Raw genomic sequence first — 18,577 nt, 5'->3', positions numbered from 1 at the left:
GTCACCATTAAGACAGCATTGCTAGTGGGACTCGCCCCGACTCGCGGAATCTACGAGATCCAGGCTCTAGTGGCCTTAGAACCCTATACCACTTTCCACAAGGATAACGTGGTCCTGTGGACTCACCCGGCGTTCCTACCTAAGGTACCTTCCGCTTTCCATCTAAACGAGGAAATAGTCCTACCTACGTTCTTCGCTGACCCCAAGGACGAGGTTCAGAGTCTTGCACTGTCTGGCTGTCAGATGTGCTCTGAAATTCTATCTGTACAGGACCAAGGTCTTCTGCAAGTTGGAGGCACTGTGTCACCTTTGGGGGCTCCAGGCCCGGTTATCAAGCATCCAAGACTTCTATTGCACGGTGGATGGTTGTGGCCATCAAAGAGGCCTATGAGGGCGCAGCACAAGCCGCTGCCAGCCAACATGCACGCTCACACGATCACCCACCACCAAGGCCACGGCCATCGCATTCCAGGGGCTGGTTCTGTGGCAAGTCGTAAGCAGGGCGGCCCCCCCTTTGGCTTTCTGTAAGCATTACTGTTTGGACGCTGGCTCCAAGTATAAGGCTCTAAATCGGATGGGGCCTTCAGACGGGCAGTTCTGAAGAACTTATTTGCTTAAGGAGGGTTTCCTCTCCACCCTGGGACTACATTCAGTTGTAATCGCCCATGTGTTATGGAGGAAAGGGGATGGGACGCAAGAGTAATAAGTTAGTCACCGTAGTGACTAACATACTTTTAGTCCCCTTTCCTCCATACGTCCCACCATCCTCCCCCCTAATAATACTGGTGTCACAATGTTAAATATTGTTGACGCGTCAATGGGGACTGAGGTGTGGCGCCGGTGGGCGGAGTCGGGGTAGTGCATGCTCCCAGGGCTGCACCCCTGCGTGCCTCTAAATTTAAAGGGGAAGACGTTTTTTCCGGTGAAGGGACACCGGTGCAGCATGGAGGAAAGGGGACTAAGAACTAAGAGTATGTTAGTCACTACGGTGAGTAACTTAGTTATCCTATATAGGAACCTGTTGCCTCTCCAGTCCCCCACCAAACCAAACCTCACCCAAACACCCGCCCTCCCCCTTCACACTTGCCTGGGGCACCTCCCGCTCAGCCGCCATAGAAATAGAAAATGGACTTAGTCCCTTTTCCATATGGTGAGGCAATCTTTTCTTTTTCCTCGTCCCCCCCCACCCTCTCCTCTCCCTCCCTCAGAGATTGGCTGCACAAGCAGTACAAACCTCCTGAGGCGGTGGTGGGGGGGGGAAGCCATTTGTACCTCAGGGTGCAAATGGCTTTCACGCCCCGGGGGATGAGGTGCGAACATGGGCAGAAACGGCCTGCATGCTTGGGCCTACCGTGGCTCTGGTCGTTGAGCCACCACCCTTCCAGCTGGGGACGTGAAAGCAATATTCAAGAATCTACTTGTTTTGTTCTAAAGCTTTTCAAGTACTTAAGTATCAAATGATCGCTAAAGCTTGCAAATAAATTACTTTAAAAGCAAACTGAACTATCGGTTGGGACCAGTCTACAGAGAATACTGCAACCATCAGGAAAAACATTAGCAAAGTTAAGTAATGTGTGCTTCTCCCAGTGTTAGTTCCATGTCTCTCACAGAACTCTTGTATGTGTGGCCTGTGCTTTCAGGGCAGTTTGTAGTTTCACTACAGTAACTTCCGACTTGATTGCATATTTGTTTTACACATTCATTTGTTAACTTGTGATTTTTTTAATTATTTTTTTAGGAAAAAATTGAAGCAATTAACCAAGCCATCTCTAATGAATATGATGTGCGGAGAAAAATGTTAATAAAACGTTTGGATGTAACAGTGCAATCATTTGGCTGGTCGGATAAAGCTAAGGTACATCTGTTTTCCTTGTGCTGCAATGTCTATGTGCAAAACATAGTATAATTGTTTTTTTTATTTTTTTTTATTCGGCATAAAGCCATTGAGTACAACATACAATTGCTTCAACATGCAAAAACAGAATTAAGAGTTGTACATAGCAAGAAGTTACTGCACACAATTCATTAAAACTGTTTGCTCGTAAATAGTACTAAAACATTACAGAATATAGGGGTAGAATACTTGCAACCCCTTCAATAAACATTACATGCAATATACAAACCTAACACAAAATTTGTGTAATAGGGTAACATACTAAAATTGCGGTAGTAGGGGATAGAACCCTTGCACCCCCTAACATATAAAAATGTATCCATCAACTGTGCATTTTATTTTAATTTTATTGAGCAATTGTAGATGCCCATTCAACAGAATTGTGTATCAAAGTGCCACGAGGCTAAATGGAAAGGGAACAGGGGAAATATGAACAATGGCAAAAAACAGTAAATATACAGTCGTGGTCCTACTAGGCCTTGTGGCATTCAGACGTGCAAGCACAGTGGAGAAGTGATGGGATGCAAGGAGGGGTGGAGCAGAGGAGTACATAAGTGCTAGTGGAGGGCCCAGGAGTAAGTGCTAAGGGGAGCCAAGGAGGAAAACACTCAGGCGAAGTGCTGGTGCAGGCGACTCCATGGCTGGAATGCAGAGCCGTAAAGCCAGGGCCAACAGGGCCTGTGCAGTGGGGGAGTGGGGTTTCTGGTAATGACTGGGAAGAAGTGCCTGGAATCCTGTGAGATTCATGAGGATCAGGCCACCGGTCATAGTGGGAGTGGGGTGATTAACAGGGAAGGGAAAGCAGAGTTAAGCAGTTTTTGGAACTTAAGGTCTGGCTCAAGTCTGAGGGGGGCAGGGAGGCTGGTGCGAGAGGGGGGAGGTAGAGGGCCCAAAAAGGGTGGCCAGAGGGTAGGAGGAAAAGAGGGCATAAGTGTCCCAATGAGGAGGATTGCCGGATTACTGGCATTGAGACAAATATCATTAGCTGGCCACCATGCCTGAATGGCGGACAGACCGTCTGGGATGAGAGGAGGAATTGGAGGTAGTGGAAGGAAGCTCTAAGGAAAGCTGTGTCATCGGTACAACACTGGAAATGTGGAGAGGAGGAGATCAGGTGAGCAAGAGGGGCGAAGAGCCATGGCGATAGGATAGAACTCTGGGGGATGCCACAGGTAGAGAGTGTGGTGGTGGAGGAGAAAGGGCCCAACTACAGCTGGGAAAGGCAGTTGGTGAGGAAAGAGATCAGCCAATCTAGTGTCCGGTCAGTGATGCCGAGGGCGTCAGTCGTTTTAGGAGGATAAATAGTTGACTGTGTCCAAAGGCAGTGGAGAGATCAAGGAGAATGAGAACAGTGGGAGGGTTGAGTCTAGATTTGCAAGCATGGTTTCACGGGTGTTCAGGAGAGCAGTTTCAGTGCCTCTGGAAGCCCAGAATCCAGATTGATGGTCATGAAGGCAACCAACAAGATCAGTGTGGAGGCTAAGTTGGGGGAGGACCAGCTTCTCCAGTAGTTTACCCAGGAGGAGGCTAGTGGAAATAGGGCAATAGTTATTCAGGCAGGAGAAGTTAGCAGGCAGCTTTAAGTAAGGGTGCACAAGGGAGTGCTTGAGGGATAGAGAGGAAAGAACCAGTGGCGAAGGAGTGGTTACAGAAGTCAGCAAGAGTCTGGCGAGAGAGATGTCCTTAATGTTTCTGGAAGTGCAGGGGAGCACCTGTTTGGAGGAGACCTTCATAGAGCGGACCACTTTAGAGACCTTATCCGGTGCTATGGGCAGGAGGGACGAGAGTTTGGGGGGCCTAAGGAAGCGTAGCCAAGGGAGGTAGGCGAGGGAGTGATGATGGGGGTGGAAGTGTGTGAGTACAGTATGTCCTGAATTTTTTACGTGAAATGTGAGGTCAAAGCAGTGCAAAGTAACTGGGAAGGGATGAGAGGTTGAGATTGCAACTGGATTGGCGAGTTCCTTGAAGATTTTGAAAAGTTTGGCCATGTTGGTGGCTCCAGCGATGCAGGCTTGAGTGTGGGCAAGCTTCTTGGAGCGGATAGAAAAGCGATATTGCCTTTGGAGCAGGCAGCAGGCCAGTTTGTTAGAGGATATACCCAAGGTCTGCCACTTCTGTTCAGCTACTCTGCACTTGCTTTTCAGAAATGCTAGATCGGAGTCGTACCAGTTGTTCTTGGAGGCAGGTTTTAGGCGGATCCTCATGATGTCCATCAATTCCCAAAATCCTAAATGAACAAACATCCAACAAATAATTTCAGTCCTTTGAATCAAGGGACCAATTCCCTCCTGGCATTAGATCTCGCCAACCATGCACGATGGATACATTTCGCAACTCTGCACACCCTGTCTGTATCATCTGTCAGTTTACAGACTTCCAAGGCTTTAAGGGCAGAACCAGTCCCCGTTAATCGAAGGAATGACTTTCAGTAAATGGACCTCAGCAACCTTAAATGCAGACACAAAAAAGGAAATGTATCGGTTTCCTCATCAGACATTTATCTAAGTGACTAGTACCCCAACATTTTGTGAAGGCGGCTAACTGGAGGCTTCCCATCCTAAAGCGGATGAAAAGACCTCCTGTCTATACCTCTTCACAGAAGTATGTTTTTGGGATTCTGGTTTTGAAAGGACATTGCAAGGGAAAGGAAAACATTTATTTATTTTGGATTTGTAAAGCGCACTACAACCCTTGGGCAATGAGGCGCTGTAAGAATATGAAAGTAGGCTTACTTCGGGGTTACAGGTGAGCAGCCCCATTTGAACGACAATTGCTTAGTTACAAAGAGTCCGTAGACCCAGCAAAGGTTACATTTTGTGGTACAGTACATGGTATGAGAACAACAGATGCAAGGGCACGAACAGGTAAGAAAGGGAGGCTGTCAGATAAAGAGGCTGGTTTTTAGTGCCTTACGGCAGGCTGCATGAGATTCGATCAGTCTGATTTGGGCTGGGAGGGTGTTCCAGTATGTCGCTGCCATGGTTGGGAAGCTGGAGCCACCGGCTCGCACTCTACGTATGGGAGGGACAATGATGCGATTGGCGTAGGCAGTCCTGGACGGTCTAGAGGCAGTTTGTCTGATGATCCCTTGGGCTAGATATGGGGGGGGAGGGGGGCTAGTCCATGAAGACCATTATGTGCGAGAGGCAGTGTTTTTTAAAGACAATCCTTTCTTTAACAGGAAGCCAGTGCACTTGTCTTCCGATATCAGAGATATGATCCCTACGTGAGATACCAGTTGCAGCCCTGAGGGCGTTGTTCTGTGCCAGCTGGAGTTTAGCCAGGTGTTTTTGGGATGTTCCAACAAAAAGGGCATTACAATAATCAAGCCTAGATCCAATGATGGCCCTTGCAATGGTGAGGCAGTTGTCTTGTGATAGGAATGGCCTGACTGCATTGATTAGTTTTGATTGATAGGCTGCTGAGGACACGATGGCATTAACTTGTCTTTCCATAGACAGGCTAGGTTCAAGGTATACGCCCAGTGTTTTGATTGCTTGAGACACAGTGATAGGAATGTTGTCAATTGTGAATGAGCAGTATTGCTTGTCCAATTTGCCCAGCGTTGCTGTGGATCCAATTAGCAAGAGTTCAGTTTTTTCACTGTTGAGACCGAGCCAGTTTTCAGCCATCCATGATTGACTTGTAGAGTAGATGAGGTTGAGGGTGTTCATGTCAGAGGGAGTCAGGGGTATGAGCACCTGGGTGTCATCTGTATAATTGGTATATGAGATACCCATGGCGTCAAGGATTTGGAATAGGGGCCTTGTGAAGAGTTTGTAGAGAGTTGGGGCCTTGCAGGATCCTTGTGAGACACCACCATTGATTGGACTGGGGTTAGCGTTCGAGGATTCCGAAAAAACCTTCATCACTCTTCCTTTGAGGAAAGAAGATATCCATTGACTGGCCTTTGGAGAGAAGTTGGCTGTGGATGACAGGTGATGACATAGTGTTTTATGATCAACCACGTCAAATGCCGCTGATGGGTCTAGGAGGAGAGCTGGCTTGCCTATGTCCCTTAAGTCGTCCATTTTGTTTTTAAGATCAAGTAATGCCGTCTCAGTGCCATGCCGTGGACGGAATCCAGACTGGCAGAGTCCCAAGAGTTGGTGGTCTTCCAAGAATTTCTGAACTTGCAGGTACGCTGCTTTGTCCAATATCTTTAGCAGGAAGGGGACAGTGATGATAGGTCTGTAATTCCCCAGGTCCAGGGGGTCAAGAGTTTTATTTTTATTTTTTATTTTAAGGAGTGGCCGGACCCAAGCCTCCTTGAGTGACGTTGGGACCTGAGCAGTGCGGAAGGATGAGTTAATGAAAGCGGTGATGAAAGGGGCGAGGGCAGGAGCACAGTCCTTAATTATGTGTGCTGGGCAGACATCTCCTTTGCAATTGGAGGGTTTGATGGACCTGATAAGGGCAATGACTTCTGATTCGTTCATGTCTGAGAATTCAAATGTTGGTGTCTCATTACATGCAGATGCAGTGCAGGGTGGACTGGGACAAGAGTGTAGAAGAGTGGATATGGCTTTTTGGTGAGATAGAATTTTGGATTGCAAGGTTTCCAATTTGTCGAACGTGGCATTTTGAATAGAGTTAAGCCATGACTCGTCCTTTAGGAGGGTGGATGGAGGCGTGGTGGGAGTTTCTAATTCCCTGAAGATAGCAAAGATTTCCTCCGTCCCAGACTGAGCTTTGTTGATCCTAGTATTGAAGGATGCAGCTTTGGCCTGTGCGATGGCTGCTTTATAGTCTCTAGTGAAGGCCTGGAATGCTGCTTTATTTTCTTCAGTGGGTTTCTTTTTTCCAAGTGGGGAGAGAGCCCCTTTTGTTAGAGCGCATAAGCATTAGTTCTTGAGTAAACCATGCATTGGAGTATTTAGCATTTTTTGCCTTTTTAAGGGTAAGAGGTGCTATGGTGTCAACTGTAAGAGTGATGACTTGATTTAAGGAGTTAGCCAGGAAGGTAGGGTCATTTGAGAATGGTGGCTGGGGTGCAGGTGTTGGGAGGTGTGGGAGAAGATTCTCTTTGGTGAGCTTCCGTGAGCTTCTGTGGAGTGCAGCTGGCAGTGTGATGTTGGATTTGGTGGGCCAAAGGTGGTGGTGATGTCTAGTTTGATGCAGAAGTGGTCGGACCAAGGGATGGCTGATATGTCTTGGACGTGATTGGGGCGGGTTACCCAGTCGAGGGTGCGTCCTTTCTCATGAGTCGGCTTATCAATGGCTTGGATAAATCCTAGTGCGGTTAACGATTTTTGTAGAGCAGATGCGTGTGCATCATTTTTGTCATTCAAACCGAGATTGAGGTCACCCAATACCACAACTTTGGAGGTTTTTTTGAGGTTGTCTGATACCATGTGTAAGAAAAAGCATAAGAAAGCGACCGATTCGAAAGAATCAGATCGACATAGGCACTCCAAGAGATCTCGATCTAGGAGTAGATCGAGACACTCTTCTTACTCATCAAAAAAACTGAAGAGGAGACATAGATCTCCCTCATCGTCCTCATCTTCTAAGTCGACCGAAGAAATTCGATGTCCGACAAAATCAGATTCCCCCAGAAAATGGGAGGAATTCCGTAAAAAGATGGAGGTTTTTCGAGAATGCGGCCCGACCCCCTCGAAAGAACCTCGGAAGAGCCATTCCTCTAAGGTCGCTCCATTGGACGACAGAGGAGTCGAGAGCTACCTTGGTAAAAGCCAGTAGTATCGAAGATACTAGAGTCGAAGGCTCCTCGCGAGTCGAGCACATCTCCGGTGCCTCATAAAAAGCTCAAGTCATCGAAGGCTTCGACGGCTTCATCGACTCCATCGGCGTCGACTGCTTCAGCATCGAAGCCAAGAGCGTCTTCGACACCTGTATCGAAGTCTTCGTCGACAACCTCGAAGGATTTTTCTATTCCTTCGAAGGAAATTGTTGAGGAAGAAAGGAGATTTACTCCTGCCCAGAACAGACTTTTTTAAAGCTATGTCCTCAATTTATGAGGAATCTGGCTCGGAGGAAGACAGTCACTCCCTTTGGAGTTTCATATGGCACAAGACAAGTTCCTGAGGAACTCATTGATCAGGAATCTAGAATGAGACCTGAGTGATACTCTACACTCTGCTAGTGGAATTGACACCTCCCCAGAGTTAGAATTTGCCAAACCTGACCCTGTAGAACATGCAGACTCAGGGTACAGAGGTTTTATGAACAGGGTAGTAGAATACATGGGTTGGGGTAACACTTGACCCGTGTTTGAACAGGACGACATGACAGATATAATTGTCAAAGGTCCCCAAAAAGACCCAGTTCTCCCCTTTCATAGGGCTCTTCAGAGAACAGTAGAAAAAAATTGGGAAAATCCTGATAGCATTGCTGCTACAAATAGTAATTTCCCAAAGCAATACAGACCAGCTGGTACGGATCCTGAATATTTAAACGGGCATCCGACTCCAGAAAGTCTGGTTATTCAGGCTGCATCCACAGCAAAACAAACTGCATATCCCACTATCCCTCCGGATAGAGAGGACAAGAAAGTTGATGCCTGGGCCCGTAAAGTTTTCACTTCAGTAGCATGGCCCTGAAATCGACAAATGTCACCTGTACCCTGGCCAGGTTTACCCAGACCCTGTGGGACTGTATTTCGGCGGCGGCTGAGCATATTCCGGAAGGCGAGGAAAGGGAAGGCTTCCTGAATATAGTCAGACGGAAAGGAGGCAATGGGGGAATGTCTCCAGTCTGGACTGGATACTGCTGATAGCATCAGCAGATCCATGGCTGCAAGCACTGTTGCGCAGATTTGCGTGGTTGAGGAAGTCGGGGTTTGCACAGGATGTGCAATCCAGACTCCTTAACATGCCCTTTGATGGCTTGAGGCTATTTGGCAGTAAGGCTGACGAAAGCCTAGAAAAACTCCAGACCTCGAAAGCGGCAGCTAAATCTCCTAGTGCCTTCATGCGCCAGCCTCAGAAAACCTATTCAGGGTCATCTTCCTGGAGAGGTCGTTCTTTTCGCTACTACTCCTCATTTGGTAGAGGAAGAGGACAGGCTTCTCAAAGAGGCAGAAAAAACCTCCCTCGTGGTGGACGAGGAAGAAGTGCGAAATCAGCCTCAGGAGTGGCATCTTTGCCCTCAGCCACTCCTGCAGCCGCCTCCAAATCTCTGAGACCTTGCTCTACAAGACACCAGTGGGAGGAAGGATCTCTCAACATCTGAAGGAATGGCGAGGCATTACCTCAGATGTTTGGGCACTGGAAACAGTAGCTCAAGGTTACTGTCTCTCCTTTCTAAAAAGGCGACAATCATCCACCGGGAGCCAACTCTGTAAAAATTCCAGACCCGCTCCTGTTGCAGGAAATTTTAACCCTGCTAGAGAAAGGTGCCATAGAACAGGTACCTGTAGCGGAGAGGAACAGGGGTTGGTACTCCCCATACTTTCTCATCCCAAAAAAGGACAGAGGATTGAGACCCATCTTGGACTTAAGAAACTTGAACAAGTTCCTCAGGAAGGACAAGTTCAAGATGGTGACCCTTTCTCAGATCCTTCAGTCTCTACAACTCCAAGACTGGTTGGTATCATTGGACCTTCAGGATGCTTACTTTCATGTGCCAATCCATCCAGGGCACAGAAAGTACCTGAGGTTCGCGATTGGCAATTCTCATTATCAGTTTCGAGTTCTGCCATTCGGGTTGACCTCTGCCCGAGGGTTTTCACCAAACTGTTGGCCGCTGTGGCAGCAAGTCTCAGGAGAGGAGGTATTCACATATATCCCTACCTGGACGACTGGTTGATCAGAGCAAGTTCTCCAGAACAAGCTCAGGAACATCTTTCGATCACCTGCCACTTCCTCCACAAACTGGGCTTCTCCCTCAATTTCAAGAAGTCCCACATGATACCAACCCAGAAACTCCAGTTTATCGGAGCAATCTTGGACACTTAATCGGGAAAAGCTTCGCTTCCCGAAGTGAGAGCTCTGCACATCCAGCAGATGGTAACGAAGTTTCAGAATGCCCAACATCTACCGGCCTTCGATTTTCTCAGGTTGCTCGGCCTCATGGCATCCTGCATTTTCCTAGTACCAGAGGCCAGGTTGAGAATGAGATCCCTTCAATGGGCACTCAGAACTCAGTGGTCCCAGTTCTCAGGGAATATGTCGGATCTTCTGCAAGTCCTGAGCGCAGTTGCTCAGGATCTGCTATGGTGGGCTTGCAACGACAACATTCTCAAGGGAGAATTCTTTTGGCAACCATGGCCGGAGATAACAGTAGTGACGGACGCCTCACTCACGGGGTGGGGAGCACACACCAACGATCTGACAATCAGCGGTCGTTGGTCTCCATCGGAGTCCAAACTACACATCAACCTATTGGAGCTGAGGGCAATCAGTCTAGCGCTGAAGGCCTTTCTGCCCTCTGTACAGGGAAAGAATGTCCTGATAATGACGGACAACACAGTGGCCATGTACTACCTCAACAAGAGGAGGAGTAGGGTCACTACCACTGTGCAGAGAGGCAATGCAGCTCTGGTTCTGGGCAATACGAGAAGGAATCTCTCTATCGGCAATTCACCTAGCCGGAGAGCAAAACACGGCGGCAGACGCTCTGAGCAGGCAGAGCAGTCTCCCACGAGTGGGAGCTAGCTCAGGAAGTCCTTCAAGAGATCTTCGCCCTTTGGGGAACCCCTCAAGTGGATCTGTTCGCCACTGTGATCAATCGGAAGTGCGAGCAGTACTGCTCAAGGGAATTTCCTCAGAGGAGCTCTGGGAGACGCATTCGTAGTGGAGTGGAAGTTTCCACTGCTGTACGCGTTTCCCCCAGTCCCCGTGATTCCTCAAGTAATCAGGAGGTTGAGAAAGTTCAGGAAAACCATGATACTAATTGCCCCGGATTGGGCCAGGAGGATGTGGTATCCGAACTTTCTAGACCTGTCCATCTGCCCTCCAATACGTCTTCCGCAAAGAGCGGATCTTCTCTTCGCAAGAGGAAGGTCGGGTTCTCCATCCAGAGGTCAAGACACTCAACCTTCACGCATGGTTTCTGAGAGGTTGAGATACAAGGATTGGGATCTTCCGGATGACGTAATGGAGATCTTGCTTTCGGCCAGAAGGCCAGCAACAAGATCTTTATACCGATGTCGCTGGAACAAGTTCAGTAACTGGTGCAAAGATAAGAATGTGGACCCTTTTCAATGTGGCACCCCAATGCTGCTTTCTTTCCTACTGCATCTAGCCAATCTGGGGCTCCAGATAGGGACAATTAAAGGATACCTTGCTGCGCTGTCTATTTTCAAGCGCACCTCAGAAGAGGTTTCATATTTCAAAATTCCATTGATCATTCAATTCTTAAAGGGGCTTACTAATGTAGACCCCCCAGTACCTTTTCATGTCCCAACTTGGGACTTAAATCTAGTACTAAAATTCTTGACTTGTATACCTTTTTGAGCCTATGCACTCCTGCCCATTGAGGCTCTTAACATTAAAAACTTTACTTCTTGTGGCCTTGTCATCAGCCCGCAGGGTTAGCGAACTTCAGGCTCTCTCATGCAAACCGCCATTTACTACTTTTTATAAGGATAGTCCTTAAAGTTAAATCTTCCTTTTTACCAAAGGTAGTTTCAGACTTCAATATGTCGCAAAGGATAATATTACCAACTTTTTATCCTCCTCATTTGGGAAAGGAAGAGGAGAGATTGCACAGACTAGATCCCAAGAGGGCTCTTACTTTATATATCTCAAGAATGGCTAAATTGAGGCAAGATGACCAACTATTTGTGGGTTATACTGGTCATAAACTAGGATTATCTGTAACAAAACAGACCATATCCCGCTGGATCATCTTAGCCATAACTGAATGCTACAGGTTAGCAGGAAAAGACCCACCAGACGGGCTTTGTGCCCATTCTACAAGGGCTATGGCTACTTCTACGGCTCTAAAGAGGGGAGTCCCGGCAGCAGATATTTGTTCAGCTGCTACTTGGAAAACAATACACACTTTTGTAAAACATTACTGTTTGGATACTGCCTCCTCTGAGGGTTTATTTGCCAAGGTAGTTCTGCATTCTATCCATGAAAACTGAAAACTAATACTCCCACCTCCAAAATTACTACTGCTATGGGAGTCTATCATAAGATGAGGAATACGTGGGAGGACACAATCCATTCGAAGAACAAGTTACCAACTGTAACGTTCTTTCGACTGGATGTTCCTCCCACGTATTCCTCATCGACCCTCCCATCCTACCCCGCAGTACAGTTTACGTTTTCTTACACTTTCCTCTCTGTGTGCATCAGTCATGGGGCACGCCTGGGTGTTCCTCCTATATGTTGTCATCGAAAAAACAGAACTGGAGCAACGGGCGCGGCTCAAGCTACTTATACCATCAGTGACATCGACACGGTACGGAGACCGTCAAGGGACAATCGACACCACGACCTTGAGCACAGCGCCCTCTGCCGAGACATTTTTTTTCGGAAGCAGCGAAGCTGGAGATAACGAATTATCATAAGATGAGGAATACGTGGGAGGAACATCCAGTCGAAAGAACTTTACAGTTGGTAAGTAACTTGTTCTTTTCGTAGTGTACTTAGGGACAAAGCTAATTGATGCCACTTCCTGTTTTGTTACGAGGTGAAAGGTCATGTGCCATCGCTTCCGGTGATATCACTTTGGGGTAGGCTCAAATGACATCACTTCCTGTGATGTCATCATAGGTCAGTGGTCGTGTCACTTCCGCTACCCTTGGTTTTTTGGTGAAATGATGTCACTGCCGTCTACCTTTACTGGTACCTTTTTTCAATCTTTTATTCCGGTGTGGGTGAGGGCAGGTGGGAACATTTGCTTCTTGGGACCCTTCTTTTCCTTGTGGGTTCTCCTGGAGTCTGATATTTTGTCAGGGTTACACATTTGTTTCCCAATATTTCTGGTGCTCTTGGCATATTAACCACTATTTTATGGGTGGCATGCCTTCATAGTCTTGCTCTCTCATTTGAGACTTATCGGCTTGTGGCCAAAGGGGATGATGTAGAATTGCAATGGACGTCTAGGAAGAGAGGTGATGTCGGGCCAACATTGCTACTTCTAGGATTTCCACCAGATATTCTGGACTTGGATATTCTGAATCGGGTTCCTCATTGGCAATCCACCTATCTGCATGTTCTTTAGAATCCTGTTTGTTCTGCATCAACATTACAGAAAATCTAATTAGGTAGGTGAGTGATCTCATAAACAGATCTTCTCTGACCATCACCTTTGACTTTGGGCAGTGTTCAGTCCAGCACCTCTCCCAGGGGCATTAGAGGCTGATCCTCTGAGCAAGTAACTAGCAAACTCCTTTCAGATGCCTCTTGTGTTGGTGGTGTAATGTTCTCTGGGATATGCAATTCTTCCTTATCTTAAGTTTAATCCACTTCTATGCTGCCTCCTTCAAATACAGGGGTATTCAGATATCCTTTTCCAACAACTGGACACTTGTGGCCTGCCTCTCTAAATTACTTCATTGAACTATGGTGGTTATTCTAAACCTTGTAGATTGCCTAGTGTCTCTTGGGCAAGATGCCCAGAATTGTCCTTGTCCTTAGTTGGACCAGGGGACAACACTGGCTCTCTTCTAGTTTGGAGACCTTCTGAAGGGAAGTGCTTCTTTGGGGACATGGAAGTTACTAAATAGTTGCTTGCTCAAGAGGTTCAGGAATCATTCAGGGCTGTTGCTGTCAGCCATTCTCTCGAGGGGAACGAGTGCTGGATGCTGTGTTGGCACTGTCACTTTGTGACAGCACCCACCGTCTCGTAGGGTGATGGCCCAGACCTCCATTTTAATAGTGTCCCTTTCAACTTTTTGGCAGAAGTTGAATCAGAATTGGCCAGACAAACTGCCCTTTTCGTGTGCACACATGGGCCTTTTGGTTTGACTTGTTTTAATAGGTCTTCATACAAAAACCGGATTTCATTCAAAGATTGACCATAAAGAAAATGGGTGATTGGACTTGGGCATTGGTAGTCACTTTGCTCCAGTTTAGGGAGCAAGTGTCTATCAAAGAAGTAAAAAGGCTATGGGGAAATGCAGCCACAAGTATATTGCACAGTGTCTACCGTATGATTCTGCCTTTTTTCTGGAGGGTTAAAAAACTCACCCAGGGAAAACCTTGGGTGCTCTGTGAGCACCCCCACTCGGGTATCCATGTGTGCTAGTGAAACAAGCACACCAAAAAATAGTTGCAGCTTTAAGAGAGTTCAGTAGAAGTGTCAGGAAAAATAGGTCCGGTTATCGGAAAGCTAGTAGTGACATTCCCAAGATACCACCCAGAAAAGAGATGTTCCCACTGTATGTGCTGTGGGTAGCCAGGAATTAGACGCAGACAGAGAGGACTTAGTTTGGGCTATACAATCTTATTTGAAATCAAAGTGTTAGGATAGGGATATTAAGGCATTTCCCTATGAGGCATTTCCCTACCTCAACCAAAAAAATGAAGGGGTGTATCCGTTGTCAAGATGCCCAAAGTAAAAAGTATGTCCTGTCTGCAATCCTATTCTGGCCCTCACACTCTAAAAATTAACTAAGTTTATTTATACATATATTTGTATAGTGCACTTAAACCGTGGGCGTCTAGTTGCTGGTTACAACTTAGGTAGTAGAACAGTTGGCAGGCAGGGACTGCTAATGAATGAGATTAAGTTACAAGAAGATGGCAGGTTGCACATAAAAGTGCGGGTTGCGAGCTACATAGTTGCAAGAGGAGACATGTAGGCAGTGTTCATGCAAGTTACGAGGATACAGGCAGAGCCAAATTGCACAAGCTACATAAGTTAGACTGAGACAAGTGGCACATTTACACAGAGGTTACGAGTTTGTGAATACTGACTGAACCCAGGTGCATTTTAACTTGCGGGCTGCGTGTTACATATGGAGATGAGTTGAATACTTTACAATGCAGTGTGCGAGCTGTGTAATCAAAGCGTTCTACCTGTACACTTACACTCCTCATCTGTGTAAGCATACAGGTAGAACGTATGTTTGCACGCAGGATGCGGGTTGTGCAGAACCGTTGCATGTTATCCACAAGTTTGCAAGTTACGTAGATGCAGACTGGGACACCAACACAATTGCACAAGGAATGTAGATTACACAGTAACCAGAAGGTTGCAGGGAGGTTTGAAAGTATGATCGAAGTTACTGAAGTAGGTCCAGACATGCCCCGCTTCATGGGTCCATATTAACGCATGGTGGTTGTGCGGGATCACAGTAGCAAGTATGGGGAACAGCTAACAAGATTGTTTGTGCATGCCGGCAAAGTTGCACCCAGTGTGGCTGGTGTGCAACATTGGCTATGCGATACACAGGTGTCGAAGTCTGGCAGGACTGGGTCTGGCATTATTGGGATGCTGGAAGGTCGTCGTAAGTAGGTGTCCTGGGGGGAGCCCATAAGTGGGGAGAAAGGTTGTCAAGCGTGTGCAGGCAAACCAGCGCAGTTGTTCAAAAAGGTCTGGTGAGGCAGGGTGCACTGAGTAAATGGATGCGGGTGTGGGGCATACCTTGGTGGCTGGTAGAGCCGTCGACCTTGCCAGTCTGGGAGTCGGAGGGGGAACTACGACCGGCATTAAAGGTCTTGCAAGTAGTTCTGGGTTCTGGAGGTGCATGTGAACTGGTTGAATTCGGCAGAGCATTGCAGAGTGAGGGTCTTCTGTGTCCAGGCGAGTAATTTCGATGTACCACACCATTGCATTGGGGCGCACGTAGCGGTCGATCATGGAGGCCCGACAGGTCGGCCAGCATCCTGCCCACCTGTGACAAGTTGCAAAGGATATTCAAATGGATTGTGTTCTCCACGTATTCGTCATCTTTGATATATTTGTAAGTCTGCTTGCAGCTTCGGAAACTCTTTTCATAGTATCGGGTGTCGTCGAGTCGTGGCCCTCGATGGCCACCGTCCTGTCCTCGGCCATGACTTAGACGCTGGCACGCTTCGGACAGTTCATCGCTTAAGTGATTTATCATAGAGTATTTTCGAAGTTTGTCAAAAATTTTGACACTGACGACTGGTTTCAACCGGTGCTTTGATTGTGCTGCTGAAATGTCCATTACGGACCCACATAGGATCTGCCTTTGGCGTCTGGGTGTGGACCACAGTCGATTGTGGTTCCCATCAGTCAATGTCTGTGAAGGCCTTGCGAGAGAGGAAGGGGAAAACTTGCGGCGGGTGGCCCCCCCTTTCTCTATCCTCTTCTATTACCCCTTCCAAAAAGAGTTTGTCCAACAAGTCATTGGAGGTTCCCCTGTGAAAAAGCACTCCAAACATTTGAAGCGCTCGAGATACAGATCTCGTCATTCGTCCTCATCACACGGAAAAGATGAAGAAACAACGCAATAGTTCACGCCGTCTTAAGCTCCTCTCCTGACAGATGGGTAAACTTTCCAAGCAAGTTGGCATCTTCTGCTCACTGGGAGAAATGTCTCGGGATGCTGGAGGTTTTTCAAAAGGCGGCTCCAATCGCCTCTTTGAAAGAGCCCAAGGAGGCTTCAGAACCCACTGCGTCTGGTAAGACTGGTAGGGTATCTTCTGAGACCACTACTCGCGCTCCTAAGAGCCCGGGCAGTAAGTCTCCTTGACATCTGTCGAAGGAGTCTTCGGCTCTCGACTCCTGTAAAGGAGCGGGACCTGGCCCATCTAAGCCATTGAAGTTTGGTGCGCCTTTGACACCATTGAAGCATTTTATCGATTTTCTAAAGTCTTATGAGACTTTACCTAAGGCTGACTTCTTGAAGACCATGGGGTTGATTTTTGAGGAGGAAGAGGATGCACCTTTTGGCTTGGAGTATGGGGCTCCCAACATACCTGATGATTTAATCTCTGGAGTCCAGGTTGCAAAATCTTGTGGACCCACTGAAGGATGTGAGTGGCTTAGACACCTCACCTGAGTTTGATTTTGCCACTCTTGACTCTTCAGGTCATATAGACCCCTCATATAGAACAGTAATGGGTAAGGTCAAGGAATATCTAGGATGGGGAAAACCTTTCACTGCATTGAGAATCAGAGTGTTGGAAAACTGGTTGAAACCATAGACAACACTGGCTGTTAACAAGAATCTGGCCAAGAAATGCAGGCCTGCCACAGTAGATCCAAACACCCCACCCTTTTTGTCTTTGTATGGTCCGTCCACACCCCCCGTTAACCCCCACCCCCCACCCTGTCTCCCCACTCTTTTCTCATGCACTTATATCAGTAGAAATGCCTCTGGGCCTAGTATGCTAGTTAATGTTTAGATCATTTGGAATCTTCAAGGCCTAAGAATGACTATATCCCCTTGTTCCCTTCCCGCCTTGAAGCGCTTTGAAGCACTTCACTTCTGTATAAGCACTTTACAAATAAACAATTGCTCTCGAGAGCTTGGTGGTCCAGGAAGCCACATCAGCTTCCAAGGCTGCAGCCTATCCTACTATCCCCCAGATAGAGATAAACGGTTTGACTCCTTAGACAGGAGGGTATTTTCCACAGGCAGCATGGCCCTGAAGGCCATGTATGCGACTTGTGCCCTGGTCAAGTATACGCTCACCTTGTGCGATGTAATATCTTTGGCTGTGGAATATATCCCAGAGTAGTGGCGTTGGTGGAATATATTTCTTAGCCTAGTGCAAGGATGCCATGTGCCAATCTCTAGAGTCTGGTCTAGACTCTGCTGACTCTGTAAGCAGAGCTATGGCAGCGAGTACTGTCTCCAGAAGATTTGTTTAAAGGCAGGTTTTGCACCTGACCTCCAGTCAGGACTCTTGGACATGCCATTTGATGGCTCCCAGCTTTTCGGCTCCAAGGCTGATGAGGGCCTAGAAAAATTACAGGCGTCCAAGGTGGCGGCTAAATCCCCGGGTGCAGCGATATGCCAGCCTCAACGATCTTGAGGGTCTTTCCACAGCTGGAGGTTTCTGCCTTTTCGTTTCTACTCCTCAATTGCTAGAGGAAGAGGCCAGTTTGCACAGAGCGCACCATGTCTCACGAGGAGGGAAAACTCCTCTCACCCTCTGCTTCTTTGCCCTCGGCGTCAGCAACAACCCCAAAACCCCTTTGAGTCCTTTGCTCACAGGAATTTGGTGGGGTGCAGGCTGACACCGAATTTGAAGAGTTGGCGAGGCATAACCTATGATGCATGGGCACTGCAGACGGTGGCTCACGGCTTTCTTAAGACCCCCAAATTGTCCTCCAGGGGGCCAAGTCTTGAAAGATCTGCTCCTCCTACAAGAGCTCTTCACCCTGTTGGAGAAAGGTGCGATAGTGGCTGTACCTGTACCGGAGAGGAATCTAGGTTGGTACACTCCTTATTTTCTAATCCCCAGAAAGACTGAAGACTGCAAACCATCTTGGACTTGATATGCTGAAACAAGTTCCTCAGGAAGGACAAATCTAAGATGGTTACACTTTCGCAGATCCTTCAGATCCTTCAGGCCCTTCGACTTCAGGATTGGTTGGTGTCATTGACCTTCAGGATGCTTACTTTCATGTGCCAATCCATCCTAAGCACAGAAGGTACCGGAGGTGAGCCATTGGCAGTTCTCGTTATTGGTTCCGGGTTCTGCCATTCGGCTCAACTCTGCCCTGAGGGTTTTCACCAAGCTTATGGCAGTGGTGGCAGCAAGTCAAAGGAGGAAAGGGATTCAGATCTACCCCTACCTGGACGATTGATTGATCAGAGCTTGTTTTCCCAGACAAGCTCAGGGT

At 47.6% G+C, this 18,577-nt stretch overlaps 1 protein-coding gene across 1 annotated transcript in view; it reads left to right on the top strand.

Moving 5' to 3' along the window:
• Positions 1-18,577, top strand: part of FAM98A (family with sequence similarity 98 member A) — a 435,025-nt gene that overhangs the window by 225,918 nt on the left and 190,530 nt on the right. Inside the window, exon 6 of the mRNA XM_069607916.1 lies at positions 1,739-1,855. Coding sequence (XP_069464017.1) covers positions 1,739-1,855 — 117 coding nt within the window. The remainder of the gene's footprint in view (positions 1-1,738; positions 1,856-18,577) is intronic.

This window comes from Ambystoma mexicanum, chromosome 4q, assembly GCF_040938575.1.
Source record: "Ambystoma mexicanum isolate Mex_15411 chromosome 4q, UKY_AmexF1_1, whole genome shotgun sequence".
Classification (NCBI taxonomy): domain Eukaryota; kingdom Metazoa; phylum Chordata; class Amphibia; order Caudata; family Ambystomatidae; genus Ambystoma; species Ambystoma mexicanum.
The sequence above is the reverse complement of the archived record's forward strand: the minus strand, read 5'-3'. Positions and strand labels throughout refer to the sequence as shown.